At 36.2% G+C, this 21,818-nt stretch overlaps 3 protein-coding genes across 6 annotated transcripts in view; 1 reads left to right on the forward strand and 2 right to left on the reverse strand.

Moving 5' to 3' along the window:
- The window catches only part of LOC128018190 (glutamine--fructose-6-phosphate aminotransferase [isomerizing] 1), a 368,579-nt gene extending 366,250 nt beyond the window's left edge, over positions 1-2,329 (reverse strand). For both annotated transcript variants that reach the window (XR_008184770.1, XM_052603550.1), the window contains exon 1: positions 2,199-2,329. Coding sequence is in view for 1 of the 2 variants with exons in the window: in XM_052603550.1 (XP_052459510.1) it covers positions 2,199-2,205 (7 nt within the window). In the remaining variant the exon portion in view is untranslated. The remainder of the gene's footprint in view (positions 1-2,198) is intronic.
- A 1,754-nt stretch (positions 2,330-4,083) lies between these two features.
- On the reverse strand, positions 4,084-21,672 carry LOC128018219 (N-alpha-acetyltransferase 35, NatC auxiliary subunit). 2 transcript variants are annotated; one of them, XR_008184783.1, is made up of 24 exons: positions 21,623-21,672; positions 20,981-21,112; positions 18,737-18,770; positions 18,531-18,645; positions 18,369-18,443; positions 16,927-17,094; positions 16,722-16,788; positions 16,404-16,447; positions 16,269-16,319; positions 16,109-16,192; positions 15,900-16,014; positions 15,105-15,283; positions 14,971-15,030; positions 14,669-14,775; positions 14,173-14,239; positions 13,988-14,086; positions 9,675-9,853; positions 8,309-8,445; positions 8,153-8,220; positions 7,363-7,503; positions 7,147-7,269; positions 5,927-6,007; positions 5,156-5,375; positions 4,084-5,065 (listed from the first exon to the last, which is right to left on the reverse strand). XR_008184783.1 is itself a non-coding variant. In XM_052603592.1 (23 exons), the coding sequence occupies exons 2-23, from the start codon at positions 21,102-21,104 to the stop codon at positions 5,316-5,318; spliced, it is 2,178 nt and encodes a 725-aa protein (XP_052459552.1). In that variant the 5' UTR covers positions 21,105-21,112; positions 21,623-21,672; the 3' UTR covers positions 4,084-5,315. The 2 variants fall into 2 exon arrangements, 1 of the variants encoding a protein (XP_052459552.1); XM_052603592.1 differs by having other exon boundaries at positions 4,084-5,375.
- The window catches only part of agtpbp1 (ATP/GTP binding carboxypeptidase 1), a 38,826-nt gene continuing 38,221 nt past the window's right edge, over positions 21,214-21,818 (forward strand). The window contains exon 1 of one of the 2 annotated variants that reach the window (XM_052603590.1): positions 21,214-21,381. The gene's annotated coding sequence lies outside the window, so the exon portion shown is untranslated. The remainder of the gene's footprint in view (positions 21,382-21,818) is intronic. The other variant, XM_052603589.1, reaches the window with a different exon arrangement.

Genomic DNA, 21,818 nt, shown 5'->3' on the forward strand with positions numbered 1-21,818 from the left:
GTGTTGCCACAAGCAACCCCTGTTTAGAGCAGCGAAGAAGAAATGAAAACGCGTTAGCAGCCCTTATCTATATATGACTGGATCACTCATCACATTCTAAACTGCCAAAAGACAGTGAAGCCGCTACTATATTATAGATCAGTGGTTAGCAGTATGTCTCTGTAGTACCGGTAGTTACAGACTCTCGAGTATATTCAGTACCGGCAACTGCGTTCAGTCGCTTCCGTGTAAGTCAAAACGCAGGGCTCCAGACAGTAGCCGAATATATACTAGTGTCTGTGAATATTAAACTGCAAAATACTATTTAAATATTACTCCCGCAAAATCTACATCTCTGTGGGTGACTGGCACAGATGCGCGAGAGCTCGCTGTTTTGTAGTCTCTGCTGTGTGTCATGAGGACACGAACGCATAAACCGTCACTTCATGAGAATTTACCGTTTCATTTGAGAATACTGTCATATCATAAACACAGACACTCAAAGATCTTCATGGCAGCCCATTAAAATAAATGTTTGGTTTACATGAGTAAATTGACAATATATAAAGCTACTGTTGTAGCCTACAGTAATAATAATACATCTCTATAATAATAATAATTATGCCTAGATGGTTGCTTGTTTTTTTACTTGTTTTTTACTTGTTAGAGATTATCTGATTAATAGATCTTTTTTTATATTCCTAGACTTATTTGTTGCAGTTTTTTTATACAGTTATATTGTAAAACTTAAATACCTTTTTTAGTTTGCGGTGTTAGATTTTTGGCTGCATTTGAAGTTCTTTTTTGCATAAGAAAATAAATAATACTGTCAAATTCATGTTAGATAATAAAAATACTGTAATAAATACAGTAGTTCACCATGTATTTGTTCATGTTTTATTGAGGGATCTGTCTGAAGCACACCATAAAAAAATTCTAGCAATTTACACAGGGCTAGTAGTATATACAGCTGTATATACAGATATACACCCAGGTATCGGATCAGTACTCGGTATCGGCCGATACCCTGAGCCCAGGTATCGGAATCGGTATCGGGAAGAGAAAAAGGGTATCGGAACATCTCTAATTCGATGCTTGAGAAACATTTCTCATTTTGTAACATCTTTCTAGAAACTGCGATTTTGTTTGAGAATCTTTAAAGAAAGAGAAAGGTCAAAAGAATAGTATTTATTTGAAATAGATTTTGTTTTACATTATAAATGCCATCCTCAGAATCTGAGCTCTGCATTAAACCCATCCAAGTGCACAGTTTTCCTCTCTTTCTCGGACTCACAGAATTAAATAGGATGTTGTTGCTGTGCCTTTATTACTTCTGCATTTAAAGCATCCACACAGTATGCATCACCTTTAGTGTATGATACACTGAACGTTTCTTTCCCCCCAAAAAGAGCAAGGAAAGTCTGTTTCTATTTCTGATCCTGTTAGAACTAATCTAATCCAAAACTCTAGTCTATAGGCTGAAAAGAACAAGCCCTGTCTTTCATCAAGGTTGTCTGTCTTGTTTATCTTAAGAAGAGGTCACGCAGCTTATCAGGAAAATAAAAACTATGGGAAAAGAGCTTCCAGCGGGGCATTCTCTCTCAATGGACATCTGAGCTCATCTGAGTTTTTAAAAGCACAAAGTCTTCACCTGAAACTCAAGCTGTTGTGTTGACAGTCAAGTCTGTGACATTACCACCAAACCAAACCTGAATTCGAGGTGTGGTCATTTTTTTGTAAATACAGCTCTCTGACCTGTTCCACTGGAAAAAGCTGTCTGACAATCTTCAGATAATGCGATGTTTGAGGTTTAATAATTAAACACTATGGTGACCAATATTTATCTCGTAAAACACGATTAACTTACACAGTGCGCTTTAGTTAAAGAGCATCACGATTTCGAGCGATGCATAATAATTTGAATAAACAATAAAACTAACAACAACCGTTGAACTAAGGTCATAACTATCTAGAACACGTTTTTATCATCATAACAGCGGTCACAGATTCAATTTGACGCCCAAATAGCTGTCTGTGTGGTCAATCGACACACTCCTGTGGCTTTAGGACACAGTCTGATGCTAAAGGCTAGTAGATTTTCTCTCTCGCTGTTTCAGTCCACGCGCCTTTATTCTATGCCACGTGTAATTTAAACAAACGGCACGTATGTAATCGGTGTAAATGTGAAATAAAAGCGCAGTTTTGATGACCATACTCACCACACATGTCTCCAGTAGAGCTGCCAACAGCGGTTTAGTTCCTCGTTCCGAAGAGCTGTCACTTAAAACACGCCCACAACGTGTGTCATTGGGTGAGAAAACACCCGCGCCTTGATCTAGACCACGCTGATTGGCTGATACGGCTGTCAGTCATCTGGTTACCTGCCAACGGAGTCCGTTCAGACGTGGCAGCAGGATGCGAGTCCGCGTGTCGCGGCCGAGTGATGTCAACTGCATCTTTTTTTCCTTTTTCTTTTTTTTTGGTGGAAACATTAATGAAACATTTCCTGCTCGGGAGTCGGCAACTTATGTTTTCATGATGTTTAAAAATATGCATTTACATGCGGAGCTCTGAAGGACAATGTTCAGTATGCAACTATTTAACGATTTTCATTTGTATTTACTTATTTCATAGGCTACATAAATTTAAAAGGACTCCAAAGTACCAACATCATCAAAACGTTAATGAAAAATCTCCCTCTAATTGATAATGCACACATTGTTTAGGCTAAACATAAGAATAACTTTTACGTTGTTAGTATTTTTTTAAGATGAACACTTGCTGGACTGAGGCAGCTTGATTATATATACTGATTCTCTTTATTTTAGAAAATGATGCATCAATTACTGGCAGATATAGGCTAGTGTGACACCCGATATTTATGCGTTTTATGTAGGCTAAGTAGTCTGTACTGTTAATGTAATGCTGATAATCTGAATAAATATCGTTTTTCTCTTTTGCCATATAAATAACATCTGCTCCAAACATTTGCACAGTTTTGTTTCGTTTGAGCCTCTAACTCTTGTGTTTTTGCCTCCTTGTGTATGAGCTCTTCTCTATAGAAAAAGCCCGATCTATTAAATATGCTACAAAATATAAAATACATACAGACAACATAACATACCTTTTATTTTTTATAGATTTACTTTTATATTTTGTCTAACCTTTAAATAACCTGCTCCATTAAAACATGTCTGATGCTTCCTGATAATGCACAATACTTTTGCCAGTTGCATAAACACAATAATACAAAACCGCAAGAATGTGAGTCTACAACAAATTATATTTTCAACCAAATATGCTTTGATATGTTTTGTTCAGTTCTCATTTGACCATGTTTTATATATATATATATATATATATATATATATATATATATATATATATATATATATATATATATATAAAATTAAGCAAACATTTCCCTTTATTCATTTTGACTGTTATTAAAATGAGGAACCAAGCTGATACTGTCATACCCAGATAACACATGAGCGTCTGCAAGATGTCTATTAAAGATTGCTTTATCTGGAAAGCATCTGCTGTGTACAAACATCTGATAGAGCTTTTTAAGATGTCAGTTTTACATGCATTTTAAATCCTAAACATCTTACAGACATCTTCTAAACATATATTGGACATCTGATAGACGCATTGCAGATGAGCAAATGCTAAAGATATGTCTTGCAGATGTTAATGCATTCAAATGTGTGTTTCTGAGCTCGTTCTGCATCTGCACACAGCAAAAAGCATTTGATTCATGTTTAGTTGTATGGTGTTATGATAAAAGGTTAAAAGTCACATTTACACGTGCTACGCAAATTGTTTAAAAAATGATATTTGTGATATTTGTCTATTATTAATGCGCATATTATTATTATTTTTTGTTTCAAACACGAATGTTAAAAGGATAAGATAGGATTTTGTGAAATATAGGTGGTAGTGTGGACAGTTGACACCCATTATAGTCAAATCGTATGCATTAACAATTCAATCATAGAAAAATCAAATACATATTCAGAGGCTGTGTGTGTTATTAACTATGTTCTGGGGACTTAATGTCTAAGTCTTACCAAAATTTTATTAAAGGGACAATACACAGTCTACTATGTAAATGTGCCAGATTTAGTCAATCAGGCTAATTTTAATCTGCAACTTTATACAACTTTTTTATAGGAACATATAGGTCTCAATGAGGAAACAAGCTTATAAATCATACAGAATGATTAAAAATGTAAAAGTGTGTGTGTGTGTACTGGTTTGGGTGGTTTATGAGGACGCAGATTTGTATAATTACATGGGTGACATAGGTATTACAATATGAAGGTGGTTTATGAGGACATAGTCTCAGCCTTAGGCTAAACGTCTGATGCATACGGGACACAAAAGTGGAAACACTTCAGGAGTGTCGTCGGATTGGCTGAATTCTACAGGATTTCTGGGAGACGTGTGTGTCGCGTTCTTTAACGATCTGCCTGGAAACAGAAATGCTGAGGCACCAAACCCCTTCACTAAAGAAGACAGCGTAGTGTTTACAACCGTTACGACCAGCACTTATCAGGATCAACACTGGAGTTTCAAAAGTATGTCAAATATTTAAATACGCCCCGAAACGTGACTATGAATGAAACAAACTGTGATTGGTTGTTGGACATGTCAGTCAAATATCCTCATGGGCGGGCCTTGGCCAATGAAAGCTGCCATAGTTTCCAGATCTTCAGCCGTCAGTCTGAAGATCTGGCTACGCGAGACTAATATGGACACTACCTGTGTCCCTGTAATTCAAGATACTTTTTTTATCTAAAAATATACAGGGTTTCCTGTGAGTGGTTGATTTAAGTGTAGGGCGATATAAAATACAGTTTGTACAGTATAGAAACCATTACGCCTATGGAGAGTCCCGAGGTTTATACAGAGGTTACTATGATGTTTCTTATGAACAATGGCTGTTCTTTAGATAATAGGGCTGCTTGAATGGTATGAGACACCAGATGATTTCATTTATTTATTTACACTGTGCAGGCTGAGTTTGTGGTTCCCGAGTAGCGTTTATCTCTGGGTTCCATGCGTCTTGTCAAGCACGGACCTGGTGAGCAAAGTAAGGGTTCATTTGAACATCTAATGGAAACAAAACATACCAGAAAGGGCTTTTTTCATTTAATATAATACTACTAACCAAACAGAAGAACATGATTCGTAAACTGTTCAAACTGAACCACTGTGAGTGAGTCTGTGTGTTTAACTGTACAGTTACACTTATGGCTGTTAACTTATTTGGCGACTGTGACGACAGTTCATTTCATTGAGATGAGCTCATCCTGGAAACGTGGTCCGTCTCAAATGATCTTGACGATGGGGAAGTATTTGTGCGCAGAGAAGTCAAATTCAGGAAGAGCCTACACAGAAAATAGGCAAGGATTCAATGAATTTCACAATATCTCACTGCATCAATACGCAAACTCTTTTCTGGAAGGAATTTAAGTTAAGCTCTATAAACAGCATCTGTGACATCATTTTAACTCATCTTCATTTTGCAATACATAAGTCTATGGGGCAAAACACTTAAAGTTATGGATTTAGCAGATGCTTTTATGCAAAGTAACTTACAGTGCATCCAGGCTATATATTTTTTTACCAGTATATATGATTTTCAAAGCAGAAACTTTTTGTTCGATCACCTTTCGCACCTTCTTCATTTCTTTTTGAGTTTTAAAACTCTAAATTGTCTTGTCAGCAGTTGTACAATGACTCTGAGCAGATGATCTTCTGATTATGATATACATGCAATGGCATATCATTTTCAAATAAATGTTTATTGTAACATTTATTCTGGCACAGACTCTTTCCTAACAGACTTCTAGTGAATTACTGTAAACACAAAATTATATTTTTTTACACACAGAGTTTGAATTTACTGTTGTACTGAACCCAGAAAATGCATTCATACCTTGGTCTCCTTCTTGTGTCCTCCAGCCAGCAGCTTCATTACAACAATATTGGGTTTGGCCACTTTTAGGATGCGGTTCACCTACAGCAACAAACAGCAAATCAGTCGCTTCTTTTCACAATACAGAATTAATAATGTGTGATCTTAATAATCTTTAGTTAAGAATAATCTGATATATTTGCTGACATGCAGCACGTCACAGGAATAAACTACAGTTTATAATATATTATCATAGAAAATAATTATTTTAAATTGCAATAATATTTCATTATTACTATTTTTACTATTTTAATTAGATTGTTAACTTGGTATACATAGATAGTAGCAGTAGGGATGTGCGATACCAAATATTTTGTTTTCGATACGATACTTTTAAATGGCAAGTATTGTCGATATCAATCGATATCAATCGATATCGATACTTCTAAACTGAGCTTTTAGATTATGACATGTATTTAATTATTATGAGTACATTGGGTAATAATACCTAATTAACTTTATATTTGAAACGTATTTTAACATGCAATACGCCTTAATTGCAACTTTTAGGTAATATTTTTGTTTACACATGGTTAAAATACGTTCAAATCTACAATACTATAGTTAAACTATTTTCACTTTACCATGGTTCATTGTCATAAGGGACTGCCAGTAATAGGCTGTTGTTGCATGCATAAAATGTAACCTTTTTTATTCGGAGAGTGTATGATTTATATTAACAATACAGAATAGAAAATGAGCAATATGATCTTTTAACATTCAAATTTAAATAAATGTACTGCACAAACTAGGGTACAGTTTCAATAGGTTTATTGTGAAATAACTCAAACATATAGCCTATGTTTTTTCTGCATTGTTCTGGGCTGCCTTTTCCAAAAACATAAATACTTTCTTATTATAGGCAATGCAGCTCTATTTAAATACACCTTCAGAAGTGAGTAAACGCTCTCTGTAATTGATTGATTCTGCCTTGCAACATTTGCGTGTTTTCAGAGGAGCAGGAAAATTATTTGCTAACATAGGTTATTCGTCCAATTCAAGGCATATTGTAGGCGTTGTTTTTTCTTTAATAAACAAAATCACTGGTAAATAAAAACACCTTAGTATCGTTATTTTTTATTTGAGTATCGATAATTTCGATACACGCATCAGTATCGATATATCGATACTTCAGGATCGATTCGCCCATCCCTAATTAGCAGTGTAAAGACAGTTTGTACCTCTGCATCGGGGCTGGTGATGTTTTCAAGTATGAGTTTGGCCTGCTGGAAATGTTTACTGGCGGCCATATAGAGATCAGCTGAGCGCGGAGGAGGATTGTACTTCTTCAGATCTGACATCTCCTACATCCAGACATACCAACACACTCGGTTCACTCTGATCTTTGCACAGAATAATTGTGGTAAACGGTAAACATCATCTCAAAGCAATAGTACCTTAAACTGGATATAATGCACTGGCGGCGGTGTGACGACGCTGTTGAAAGGTGCGAATCGATGCTCGTAGCGAACCTGCTCGCTGTCCAGCTCAAACTGAGGTTTGCGCACCTTTCTGTCCATATCCAATGCTATCATAGTCTGCAGAAGAAAGACAGAAGAGTCAGTTCCACAGTCAAAGACATGGCACTCATTGGTCCGGATCTATTCATTTATTCAAAAATATACCCCATATATGATCTATTAATTTGAAGAACTTTTGTCGACCAAATTAAAGTCATGTGGTGCAACCAAGAAACAAAACAAAATATGAATTATATCATAGAGAGAAGAGCCTTATGAATCTGTGTCAATCTGTGCTTCTTTTAATTATCAAATAATCTGATATTTTTTATTACAAGACAAGGTTAGTTCAGGTTGTAAAATGTCCTGTGGTGCAACTCCCCAAAAAATTTATGATATTTATGATTGAATAATAAATATTTATAAAAAAATAAATTAAAAGTCATAAATTAAGTTGTTTTTAAGCTTTAATTAAGAAATTATGTTATTGTTGCTTGACGGTTACATACCATTTTCAAAGTCATCTTTTGGCATGTTTAAACTAGATTTTTCCTATAATCACTGTACCACCAGTCAAATCCTGACGATCATGATTTATTTCTAATATTTCCATCTGAATCTCTGTTATCCTGAAACATCACATTACAAAATTTCGCAAATGTCAACAGCTCTGTCTATGTGTGTGTGTGTATGTGTGCGTGTGTGTGTGTGTGTCAGTAGGTGGTACCTTGTACATGCCGGCACACATGTTTTGGTAAGCTTGGCTCATGGTGATCTCTTTACTCAGAGGACGAGCTGAACGAGACAATGGAAACACAGTGAATCAGACTGAAACATCACAATCCTACAGACAGAACTGAGATTCTTGAATGACTGTGAAAACCTTTCTTCTTCTTCTTGCTCTTCTTGCTGCTTCGTACTTTCAGCTGCTCCTCCAGGATTCTCTCCTCTGCCATCTGAGAGCTGTCCGCTCGACTCAGCGTAGACATGAGCCATGCGTACAGGAACTCAGACAGATACCTGCACATACACGGAGACAAAGACATGTTGACCTGACTCGCTGAATTAAACTGTTTTGCTACTGTCCCTTTAAGACTATATGCAAATCACCTCGAACTTATTCATTATTTTAATTATCATTATTGTTAATTATCATTATTTTCATTCGGAGCATAGTCAAAACTTGCTATTAATATGCTTAAGTCTTTGACGATTTGTCGCTATCTCCTTAAATTAGTGCTAGATCGCAATCTAAGCTATGATCCTAAAATAGGTGGAAATAATTAAATGTCAAATTTCTTCCAATAGATATCCATTCTTCCAATAGATATCCAATAAACTCGTGATACACAAGATATCGGCAATATATTGAATATATATATATTCAATATATTGCCGATATCTTGTGTATCACGAGTTTATTTTGTTTCCTTTGCATTATGGTTTGTTTAGCTGTTGCATAATTGGTCATCTCTTCAAACTAGTTGTAGATTATGATCTAAAACTTAAAACAGGTGAAATACCGTTTGATACTGATAAATTATTGCTGCACAATTATGACAAAAATCATAATTGTCGATTATTCCCTTGAAATTGTAATTGCGATTATAAATTATGGCTACGACATTTCAAACTGAATGATCATTGTTTGAAGCGACTGCATTCTATATTTTTAGTTGAAAATAAACAAGCTGAAAACCTTTTATTGCTTCTCTATTGTATTATGCCTCAAATGTCAACTATACATTGGATAGTTTTTTTTCTTTAAATAAAAAATGTACAAATATGAATGGTATTATAATGTTATACTAAAACAATGGGGAAAAAAAACATTAAGATAACCTGCAGAAAGAAAAAAAAACACATCTTAAGCATGGAAAATAACATGAATGGACTTTGAATGATTAGCTGCCGCTTTGAACGATTATGTAATTGTGGCATCTGTAATTGTAATAGTGACAAAAATTCGATTAATTGTGCAGCCCTACGATAAATAAAATACCAATATCAAATATACTGCAGATGTCTTGTGCTGATCTGTATATAGCATTAAAATGGTTTTAAAAAAAAATTTCAGGTTTTGAAAAATTGGTCACGATCCCCTCAGTGTTAGATTATGATCTAAATTTTAAGATAGATGGAAACAATTAAATCAAATGCTGAGCAATAAATATCTGATGCATGTTATATTGTGCCTATGCATTCTGTTCTGTCTACGGCATTAAAGCATGAGTGTTTAGTTGTCTTACCAGTATATGTAATAATACTCGTGCATGCTGTAGAGCTCCAGCTCAAAGCCGCTGAGCAGGTACTGGATCATGATGCGCAGGTTGTGATAGAGGATCCAGGTGCCCAGACAGGCTAAATGCTGCCTCTGAGGCTCCAGCTTCATCAGCAAACCGTGGAGAGCAGCGTCCACCTTCTCAGCCTAAACAACAACCAACATGTTCAATGATGCTTTACTACTGACGACATGACAATAGACTGATCATTAGCCATGTTTCCACTATCGAGCTTAAACCGGGCGTGCTAATGCGTGCCAGGGCCAGTCGCGTTTCCACTGTCACTTCCAGGGCTTGATCGTGCCTCGCCAGGGCTTCTTCGAGGCCAACGGCCAGGGTTTTTTGGCCTGAGGAAAACCTTGGGCCAAAGCGGGGCAGTTTGGGCTAGAGGAGGGGTTATGAACAAAGGCAGGGTTTCTCCATGTCTGGAGAACTCAGTGCTGCGGATCATTTCAGAAAGATAACAGCTTTAACACCAGAATTAAAGATTTTTTTAAATAATTTGAGCTCAAAACTCACTCTTAGTCAGCAGCGAGTGTTTGAAATAACTTGATCACATGTGGATTATAATCACTAAACAAGGCATAAATATTTATAAGCGATGTAAAAGACTATGCACGCTAAACATTATGTTACCATAGTAAACATGGTAAATGCTTGGAGAAATCAGACGTCAGCTTCTTATTCTCCATCACAATCATGTAATTTTTTTGTAACTTATAATATCTGTCATAAGTCTTGTCTCGAGAGTTTAGCTCCACGTAGCCTACCATAGAAATATAATAATGGTTTTGTTCGGGAGCTTTTAAAAAAGTAGAGATATTATCATTCATTCTAAATGTGACGTACAGGCTACTGTGGCTACAAATAAACAGAAACAGACTAGAGTGAATAAGCAGGCTATTTTCATAAGCGTTAAAAATAAATAACATATAAATACATTTATTTCTGTGTGAATAATTTTGAGTCCTGATAAATTAATTCATTATGATCAATGTATAACGTATTCTATAGTAACGTCGATGCTTTTGAATTTGAATATTTAACAAAGCATGCAAACAAACGGCCTCTTTCATCACGTTCGTTTTGTGTTTGCGCTAGTTCCAGTGACTTATTTCTTGTTTTTCTGATAACTTCTCTTTGTTGCTGAAATGATGAGGTTGCATGACGTTGTTCTGAGAGGCGTGTAAAGGACGTGTTTTAGTGATGCGCAGCAGAGCTTCAGGCCCTGACTGTGGAAACCCTGCGCTATTCTATGAGCCCCCCCCGGCCCGCTTTAAGCCCTGCCTCGCACTGGCCCGAGAGTGGAAATGCGGCTATTTACATGCCCAAAGTTTAAAGTAATAGATCACCTAATTTCATACTGTTGTGACTTGTTTACTTTGTGTTGTGATTTGTTTCCTTTGTGTTGTGCTAATTTCATACTGTTGTGACTTGTTTCCTTTGTGTTGCGCTAATTTCATTATGTTGTGATTTGTTTCCTTTGTGTTGCGCTAATTTCATAGTGTTGTGACTTGTTTCCTTTGTGTTGCATTAGAAATACAATAGCGAATGTAGATTCTACAGCGTCTAATACTTCAGTTTCATCCATCGCACACAAAGATAAACTGCAGTGCTTTACAACCATAGGACAGGAAGAGCTAAATAAACTTATCATTGTATCTAAACCAACAACATGTTTATTAGATCCTGTACCCACTAAATTACTGAAAGAGCTGTTACCTGTAGCCGAAGAACCGCTTCTCAATATCATTAACTCGTCGTTATCTTTAGGTAACTTCCCCAAAACCATTTAAGCTAATGGTTATTAAGCCTCTTATTAAGAAGCCACATATAGATCCTAGTGCACTGGCAAATTATAGGCCTATTTCAAATCTTCCATTTATGTCTAAATTTTATAAAAAGTTGTGTCTGCTCATTTGAGCTCCTTCCTGCATAAAAATGATCTGTATGAAGAATTTCAGTCAGGTTTCAGGCCCCACCATAGCACAGAAACTGCACTTGTTAAAATTACAAATGACCTGCTTCTCGCGTCAGATCAAGGCTGCATCTCATTGCAAGTTTTACTTGATCTTAGCACTGCGTTCGACACCATAGATCATGACATACTCATAGATCGATTACAAAACTATACAGGTATTCAAGGGCAGGCTCTAAGATGGTTTAGATCCTACCTGTCCGAATGCTACCATTTTGTTTATTTAAATGGGATGTCATCTCATTTATCATCAGTAAAATATGGAGTGCCACAAGGATCCATCCTAGGTCCCCTTCTATTTTTAATATACATGTTGTCCCTTGGTAATATTATTAGAAAATACAGAATTAGCTTCCACTGTTATGCTGATGATACTCAACTATATATCTCAAAGAGAACAGATGAAACTTAAAATGAAGATGAAAGAAAATATCTAAGCCAGTGGTTCCCAACATTTTTCAACTCGTGGCCCACACAACCAAACACATATGTTTGCGCGGCCCATTGCAAAAAAACTAACTGACCCTGCTATTGTTGGGTTAATAACTTGGTATTCAGAAGCTAAATTGTTAACTTTATTTATTGAATGAACTGGGGCTGTGCGATATGAAAAAAAAAAAAAAAAAAAAAAATCTATCTCGATTTCTTTGATCAATTTTGCTATTTCGATTTAGCAATTTTGACACACACAGATATGCTTTACAGTCATAAATGCATTCAGGAAGAATTTGAAACATATTTCCTAAAGAAAACCAATTAGAGCTTTATCAAAAAGTTGTAATGTCTCTAGAACAGACACAAGTCAAAATAATCACTATAGTAAAGGTGCAACAAAATTTCTAGACTTATGGCAAAAAAACTCCTGTGCACTCACAACTCTCTCTGTATGCTCATGTGCTAGATATTAATTATTTTGGCACGTTTTTATTTCTAGCCTTTTACAGCATTCAGTGTGAACGCTCTGATCCATTAACTTGGGCTCTGAAAAAAGGCGCATCACAGACAGTGTGTGAACCTGGAGTTAGGCATATCCCCAGTCTGTTCTGTTCTCGCGCTAGACGCGCTGCCTTCTGATTGGATCGGATAGCATACTGCGGGAGGTCAGGGCCCCGGAAAATCATGTTATAAAGCGATTTAGAAATCGTGCACGCTCAAATCGTGATTTTATGACTATTTCTATTAATCGCACAGCCCTAGAATGAACTGGCAATGAACAGTTAATAACTAAACGGGAAAACCAGATCCAGGCAGAGCTCAGCAGCGGGTAGACAGTCAGCGGAGCAAGCAGTCAGGAAGGAACATGTTGATATCCATTTATGCATGTTTGAATTTGTTGTGCTGTAGCATATGCAACAAAAATATAAATTAGTGGTTTATTCTTAAAGCAATCAGCGAGCTCGAACAGTGGAAGTAAAGTTACAGTTTAATATTTATTTTTTGTTATTTAATTATATATATGAAATGATGTTATGACATTTTTATGTATATTAACAATATTATTATTTATTTTAATAGTAATTGGCGGCCCACCTACAATACCACCGGCGGCCCACAGGTTGAAACCACTGATCTAAGCTAACAGAGTGCGTTAAAAATGTAACAGATTGGATGATCAATAACTTTCTCCTATTAAATTCGGATAAGACAGAGATATTAATTATTGGACCAAAAAACAGTACACAGAATCTAGTAGACTACAGTTTACAACTAGACGGATGTACTGTTACTTCCTCTACAGTCAAAAATCTGGGTGTTTTATTAGACAGCAATTTGTCTTTTGAAAATCATATTTCCAATGTTACAAAAACTAAATCCTTCCATCTTAGAAACATTGCCAAGCTACGAAACATGTTATCTGTTTCTGATTCAGTTCATGCATTCATGACCTCTAGACTGGACTATTGTAATGCACTTCTAGGTGGTTGCCCTGCTTCGTCAATAAACAAGCGACAGGTAGTCCAAAATGCAGCAGCTAGAGTCCTTACCAGGTCAAGAAAATATGATTATATTACCCCAATTGTACAGTATCTGCACTGGCTACCTATTATGAGGACATACATCTGTATATGGGTTGTGAGACGGCAGCTTACAAGATGAACAACATATTAGCGACATAAGACAACATGAAAAAACAATTGCAACACATTTAAACATAATGTGACAGAAATGTTTTGTGAACGTGTCTCTTGGGAAGACTTGAGTGGACTTTTAATGGATGGATGTGAACTATCCCTTCTTTGTAGTAACAAACACTGATGAACTGAGATAAATTAGACTAAATAAAAACTATCTATCTACACACCTCATCCTGAAGGGTGGCGAACTCCTCCAGTATGTGACCCAGTTTGTCTCTCTGGCGTGCTCGGTTGTGCCCGTGAAACTGGATTAGGCTGCAGAACGGCTGAGACACATATCAAAACTCTTATTTCATCACATTAAACCAAAAACAGTATTTCATCATAACGTTCAACAAAATGAATCACAAACCCGTGTGCAGTGTGTTACAAACGAGTCAATGTAATCTTTAGCCTGGTGGTTATTAATCAAACTGCATCTGTGATTGAACAAAACAGTGTTAAAACAAGGTATGAATAAAGTGTGATCTCAGAGGGCTCATGACTTGATAATTTAGTAAGTCGATAAGGACAGGCAGGAGAAAAAATTAAATGAACCACTGGAATAAAAGCACCATTAATCTTGGCAGCTGTGGCTTTCAAAAGAGTTACACATCTAATGCTTATTTAATATGCAAAAGTGTAACCCAATCACACCAGTGGGCGTATACTAAGTCTTAAAGCAGACACGCCCCTTTAAGAGGAGAAGCTACAATTAGGTTATATCAATATTACAAGTACACTTTAAGGAACGTTATAAAATCAAATTAAATTAAACAACAAATACAGTTCACTTCCTCTTTAATAAGATATGCAATTTATTAATAATGAATAAATATATAATCCAATTTCTACAAATAATAACTCACTTTGGAGAGAGGACCGGAGGACTGACGAAATAACGCAGCGCATCTTTAATCATGTCCTGCATCAGATGAGTCCCAAACACCTTCTTATTGTCAATCAGAAACGTGGTCTGCATCAGACAGACAGACAGACAGCATTCAGGTGAGCGTGAAGACCACCTACATGCCAAGATCAACCATCATATCGTACATTTCCTGATCAATCGGTCTCTGTGTGTGACAATGTACCCAACACCTGTTTTATTTGTGATGGAGTTGTGCTGAATGCGTTATTTGTTGAGAAGAGAGGAGATTTATAATGTCACCTGCAGCAGAGACCTGGACAGCACACATGGAGACTGTTCGCTGAATTCACAGAAGAAATCCTGAAACACATGCAGCAGTGTTAGTTAGAGTTATCAACCAGGGAAAGCATGTATTTATACTGATTGTAACTTACCAAGATGCAGTGCAGGTTGATTACATTGATGACCTCACAGACCGTTTTAATGCGCTCAATGAGTTTGCTGAAGTAGTTGACCATCTCTTCTCTCTTGATGATCTTGGCATATCGAGGGAAAGTGGGCGGGAGCAGGCGCTGGTTAACCAGTGGCTCGAAACCCATCATGATTGGGTGATCTGCAAAAACCACGGTGGGAACATTTGTGGAATTACATATGGCCGAAAAGCAATTTCTCTGACAAAATGAATTAAAAATTTTATGAAATATGAAAGTAATTAATTTAAATGAAAAATTTAATTAAAAATATTAAAATGTGTTTAATTGAAACAAAAAATGTATTGTATTAAAATTACATTAATTAAATTCAAAATAAATGAAAAATATTAAATTAAATAAAAATAAATGTATCTGACAAAATAAATTAAATTAAATTAAAAATGTTTAAATAATTTAGAAATAAAATGAATAATATGGGGTTATATTAAAACTAAAATTATATTAAAAATTTAATTAATTAAATTATAAATACAAATATAAAAAAAATAAATACAAAATTAATTATAGAAAAAAGTATATACAATTTTTTATTTGAATGTAATTAAGCTTAAAATTAAAACTATTATATTAAAATGGAATTTTAAATATTAAGCTTAAGTTCAAAAATAAAATATGAAAATTGCATAAAAAAAAAAGATGATTATAATAGATTCTAGCCGAACGAAAGTTTAAAAGTATGCTGTTTCCTGCGAGTGTGATATTGATTAGGAGTGTTTGGCGTGTGCAGACTGTTACCTCCTTTGGTTGTGTCGTTGTGGGACTGTATGCCGTACTGTACGGTGGAGTGAATCGCTGGCAGTAAGTCAGCAGCCTGAGTCATCAGCTTCTGTGCTTCACTGACAGCACTCGTCTGAAAGGGCGAATCAACCAATCAAAGGTCAGGAAATAAACGGATCAATCATTCGGCAAGGCAATATGCTTGGGTGAATTTAATAATGTCACACCTCTTTTTTAGTGAAGGAGATGAGAGCACTGAGCAGAAGGCGAGTGAATTTCACACGACTGAACAGAGCCAAGCACTGCTGATGCTGAGGGCAAAGGAGAGAGAAAGTCCACAACAACCCAAACCATCTCTTTATCTGAATCTAGCACTGGGCATCTTACATCTAACTCAACCTCAGGATCTCGTTGTTCTCCCTGTCGACTGCGTGTACTCTGTTAGGAAAAGAAAGAGATGCATATTTAACACCAGAATATCTGAGGAGAAACATGAAAAGTCTTGAGAGGGAGTCACCGTACCTTCACTTTCCTCTGAAGTTCATCCTCAACGTCTTTTAGCATTCCTACGTTACAATTGAAATGGTGAAATAACTAAAATGAAATTGAAATCTTACAAAAATATATCCCAGTCATAATTTACTAATTTTACATTTTTAGATTTTGTGACGTTACAAATGTCTTAACGGTCACTTTTTAATCAATTTAAACGTTTTCTCAATGACAGTATTGAGAACTGGTGATAAAAAGCAACTTAAGAACAAAATATAAAAATAAAAATAACAATAGCCTTAATTTTCTGAATTATAAAGCACAATAAAGACCAGTCTTTACACTCACCTGTCACTCTCAGATCGGTTACGTTGTTTGCCATTTTAAAGCCGTAAGTCATGGCCTGAAAATCTTCCTGTGATTGAAAAACAGAAAAAAATCCACATTCACAGAAGAAACCAACAGCAACATTTACCACTGAAGATTAAACACACATGTACGTACATACTAACGTCATAAAACAACACAACTGGGTCAAAAAACTGTGTCTTGCCTCCTCAAACACAGCGGCTTTGTTGACCTTCTCGCGGGCGATGTCGCAGATCTTGAGGACGCCCAGAGCGAAGGCTTTGAGAGCAGGGTCTTGAATCAGATCCGGATTATGAACGTACAGACACGTAAACACAGTCTGAGCCAGAGAATGCCCCTCCAGCCACGTGATCTGAGACAACAGTGAGACCGTGTTCAATACAGCATACACACGGATGTTCAATACACTCAGCAAACTCTGGACACTCAACCAGACACTGCTTCGTTCGTCGAGCGCAAAAGAACCGGTGAACCGGTGTCTTCAACCGGTTTATTGAATCGAACTGTCCAAAGGAACTACTGGTGATCCGAAAACCCATGCAACCGGTTCTTGACTCGTGGATGAGTCAATGTTTTGTTCGTTATCTGGCTCGGCTCGGTGTTCATCTTCAGTTCTCTCTTCACAGCAGTTCAGTCAGTGTACTGTTTGAGTACATGAATTACTCCGGGATATTGGTTTGTTTGAACTCAGAGGGAGTGTCAGCCACATTAAAAAAGTTAACAGCTTACGTCATTTGTGGATTAATGCGTATTGGTGACGCGAATGATTCAGTTCGATTTGGAGAACTGGTTCAAAAAGATCCGGTTACATCGAGTGATTCATTCGCGAACTGCTTTGATTTGAACTCTCTCTCACAATAGACACAGAAGAGAAGATATTGCTGAATAAAGTCGTAGTTTTTGCTATTTTTGGACCAAAATGTATTTTCGATGCTTCAAAATATTCTAACTGACCCTCTGATGTCACATGGACTACTTTAATTATGTTTTTCTTACCTTTCTGGACATGGACAGTAGACCGTACACACAGCTTCAATGGAGGGACTGAGAGCTCTCGGACTAAATCTAAAATATCTTAAACTGTGTCACGAAGATGAACAGAGGTCTTACGGGTTTGGAACGACATGTTTTTACACAAAATTTTTATACAAAAGGACAACTAGGAAGTTCGAAAGAACAGCATTTCTAATATTTTATAAATATAAATGTCTTTACTGTCACTTATAATCAATTTAACGCGTCCTAATATGGAAGCCCATTTCCGCTACTAAATAAGAAATAAAACAAGGTAATTGCAACTTTTTCACTCACAATTTGAATATTTTTCTTGTAACTGTGAGTTTATATCTCGCAAATGCAAGAAATCAGTTTTATTTCTCTCACCTGCGCGTTATAAAGTCAGAACTGCAAGACATGGGCGCGCAATTACCTTGTTTTCTTTTTCTTTAAGTGATAGAAACTGCAAATAAAAAATACCCCAACTTCCCACAAAACTATTAAATAGTACGGAGTGATTATTGGATGCTTGTTATTTTACTCTATTGTATATTGTTATTACTATTATTTATTACCATTACAGGCACATTTTTTTATCACTTAAATGAGTGATGTTAACATCATACTGACGAGACAGCAGAAACATGTGTCCATGATCCCGATCAGCTCAGGAATACTCAGATCCTTCACCCGTATGGCCTCATCCTTCAGAAAGATGAAAGAGACAGAGGGAATGAGAAACAGTCATGTACAGTACAGTATATATTCAGGTTCATTATTACCATTTGTTACCTTCACGGCCTGTTCAAAGTTGAGGACTTTACGGTTGACTTGATTTCCGATCATCCCAGCATCCATCTTGGGATCCATCATCTCAATGGCAGACATGGCCTCGAACAGGCCGAACCTACAGGGACACGAGCATCACGTCCGCTCAACTCATGCACCAATCGTTGAATTGTGTGTAAAAGACTATCAAATCGGTAAAACACGCTTACAGTTTGTCATGTAGCAACTCGCCAAGTTTGAGTTCTGCAACAAAGAAACACATTCATTCAGTGCACGGCATCCTCTGTAAGATCACACAGGACAGATGTATCTACACGTGAACCTGATTAAACATGACTGATCAGAACGGTCTTATGGCACAGTGCTGGAGCTGATTCATGAGGCTGTCGAGCTCGTATGGGAAAGGAAGTTACTTCTAGATCTCTTAGTGACCATAAATGGCAAAACCGAGGCCATCGGGAGAAGATATTCCTGCAGTGCACTTTCAGAGATCAACATTTCACCAGAGCGTTGAAAATGCAAGACGCAGTAAATCAATGATCAAACGCATGGGCTGTAATGTGACAAAGCTTACGTCCGGTTTTAGGAATCACGTCATAAATAACTGCTCGTTATAGGAAACGTGGATTTTATGCTTGTTTTGGAACGATCTGGTTTGAATGTTAATGAGACATTTTATTTTTCTCCCTGTGTTTCTCAGGGCTTTGTGGAAAATGTCTATTCTGAGATCATGTGCTCTCTGATGCCAGTAATAACTCACGGCCGCGTCATAATAAACCCCTGACAGGACTCCAAACTAAAACATCGAGTAAGGAGCCATAAGCTCCTGGAAGAAATAAACTTCAAATTTCTTTTTAGGTGCCATAGAATATTATGTTTTACATTTTAACATTTCAATCATACTCTCATGTGTTTGTATCTTCTTTTCTTGACTTTATGAGCATTTTAATCCATCTGGTAGATGACCTGGGAACTAAATTTCGCTTAAAGTGGGAACTAAATGTCTTTTTCAACTTGAAGTATACATTATTCTTTAGGCATAATCTGTACCAATATCACGGACCACGAGCATCAGAATTTCTGAGGGGGAAAAACATTGCATACGGCTATTTTAAGAAAAATTGAATAAAGGTTTTTATGCATTTAAATAATTACACATGCTAAAAAAAATCAAACATAATGTGAATAACAAATAAAACATTTCATAGGGCCTTAAACATGTTTTTTTTTTTTTACTTTTAATAAATTGCTGTGAAAATGTATGCGTGTTAATATTCAAATTAATTAGACATGCTTTTTGATTAATACAATTAAATTTAACCATTAAAAAGGAGTTGAGAAAAAAATAAAACCAAAAAAAATGGAATCCAGAAAAATTAAAACGGAATTTGGAAAAAATTCCCTAAAAAATTTAAAAAAGTAAAGTAAAGTAATAAGTAGTGAAGTTACTTTTCAAATGCAGTAACTAGTAAAGTAATCTCATTACAATTTACAGAAGTAACTAGTAACTAATTACATTTATTTGAGTAACTACCCCAACACTTGTGAAGTGACACATGTCTGACACAAAGTCACTCCCCCAGTTTAAATAAAAAAATAAAATAAAAAAATATCTGACTTTAATGATAATAACTTTTCGTAATAGCATAATGAGAATTTTATGATTTTTATAATTATTATATGATTTTTATAATTATTATATGACCCATATTATTATTAATGTATACAGATTATGTAATATAAATAAGCTGTAGTAGTATCAAAAGATTGCACGATTTAAAAATAAAAAATCTGACCTTACATGTTCAAGGCTCTATCACTATATATTTTCAAATGTATAAACTAAGTTAACAAGCTTCACTTGTGACTGCACTGATAAAGCAAGATTATTTATTTTATTTGTCCTCTTTCATTTCATTTGATGTTTAAATTTGTCATATTCTTCAATCTCTTAACCTTTAGCAAAACCTTTCACCTTTAGTTTTGAATCTCGCTGAGTCTCTCGCGAGAAGTAAATCTAACTTGCTTTGTGTTGCAAGGCTCGTGATTGGCTGTTTGCCAGTGATGTCACACATTCATGTGCACGCGCTCCACAAACTCAGGATCAAAGCCTGAGTTGACAAAGAAAGTTGATGAACAGCATCATGGTACCAACAAAGCCAGATTGTCAACTCAAAACTAATCCTGTAACTCTGAATTTGTTCAGCTACCATCATGGTACAGGCCCCTGCTCTTGTTAAGAGGAAGCTGTATTATTAATGATTATAAATTAGAATTGTTAACGATATTGCCAATATCCACACAGCTGACAGCTTTACCTTTACACTTTCTCTTCAAGTCTCCCTCACCTCTCTCTCTCTCTCTGGCGACCTCAGCAAAAACTCCACTAGCAAATTGATATTTATTGTTGCAAATAATAATAAGTTTGGAGCCCTGACTGGTGTGACACGCACCTCTACAGGCTCCTCTGAAGTCCTGGGTGACGTCCACCCAGCTGGCGTTGTTTCTCATCTTCTCTGGGACCCCAAGCCCCCATCCTCCCTCCTCCTCCTCCTCCACTGATGACCTCATCACCATGGAGACCGCTGTGGACACAAACACACGGGTCACAGACGGGACGTCACAGTTTGGAGTCGACATATGTGCATATAAAGCATATTAAAGTCTAGACAGGCAGCTCGCTAGTTTTTAAACGCAGACCAGTATGTCCAAATCAAACACAGTCCAGTTTAACGTTATTTCTGCTAGTTTAACTCAACTGATCAGGACGTTTGACTCATGATCAAACAAATAGATTACTGAGTCCTCGCTTTACTCAAGTTACTGTCGAAGGCAAATCGTCGGAGAATATCAGGTGAGCGCGGTATTAATTATATTCGATATTTTTGAATTGGTCAGATAATTTAAATACAGAACCATCAACGATGTGACAAACTGTAACCAGATAGATGACATTAGCTGGAGCGATTTTTACTAAGCTATCTAACCGCTAAAATATATAATTACTACTAAATGTATACTTTATTCCAGTTTACAATAAATTACATATATATTTAGTGACAAAAATAACTTCAGGTGATAAATACATGCAATACCTTTTGATTGGCAGTCCGTGCTGTTGTAGATATTCAGCGCTGTCGCAGCGGACGCCAGTGAATGACGTCACACTTCGACTTGCATTCTGGGATATGTAGTTCTGTGCTTTGACGCTATATGGAATAAAAAATAATAATAATAATACATACATACATACATACATACATACATGTGTTTGTGTGTGTGTGTGTGTGT

The sequence above is a fragment of the Carassius gibelio genome, chromosome A8 (genome assembly GCF_023724105.1).
Source record: "Carassius gibelio isolate Cgi1373 ecotype wild population from Czech Republic chromosome A8, carGib1.2-hapl.c, whole genome shotgun sequence".
Taxonomy (NCBI): domain Eukaryota; kingdom Metazoa; phylum Chordata; class Actinopteri; order Cypriniformes; family Cyprinidae; genus Carassius; species Carassius gibelio.

What these genes read in the sequence shown, in the direction of transcription:
- LOC128018219 (XM_052603592.1), bottom strand. Translation starts at nt 21,104, where the DNA reads ATGGTGATGAGGTCATCAGTGGAGGAGGAGGAGGAGGGAGGATGGGGG. An exon ending in ATCCTGAGGTTGAGTTAGAT is followed by an intron (nt 16,193 to 16,268) that starts GTAAGATGCCCA and finishes CTTTGCCCTCAG; the next exon opens with CATCAGCAGTGCTTGGCTCT. An exon ending in TCGCCACCCTTCAGGATGAG is followed by an intron (nt 9,854 to 13,987) that starts GTGTGTAGATAG and finishes GTTGTTGTTTAG; the next exon opens with GCTGAGAAGGTGGACGCTGC.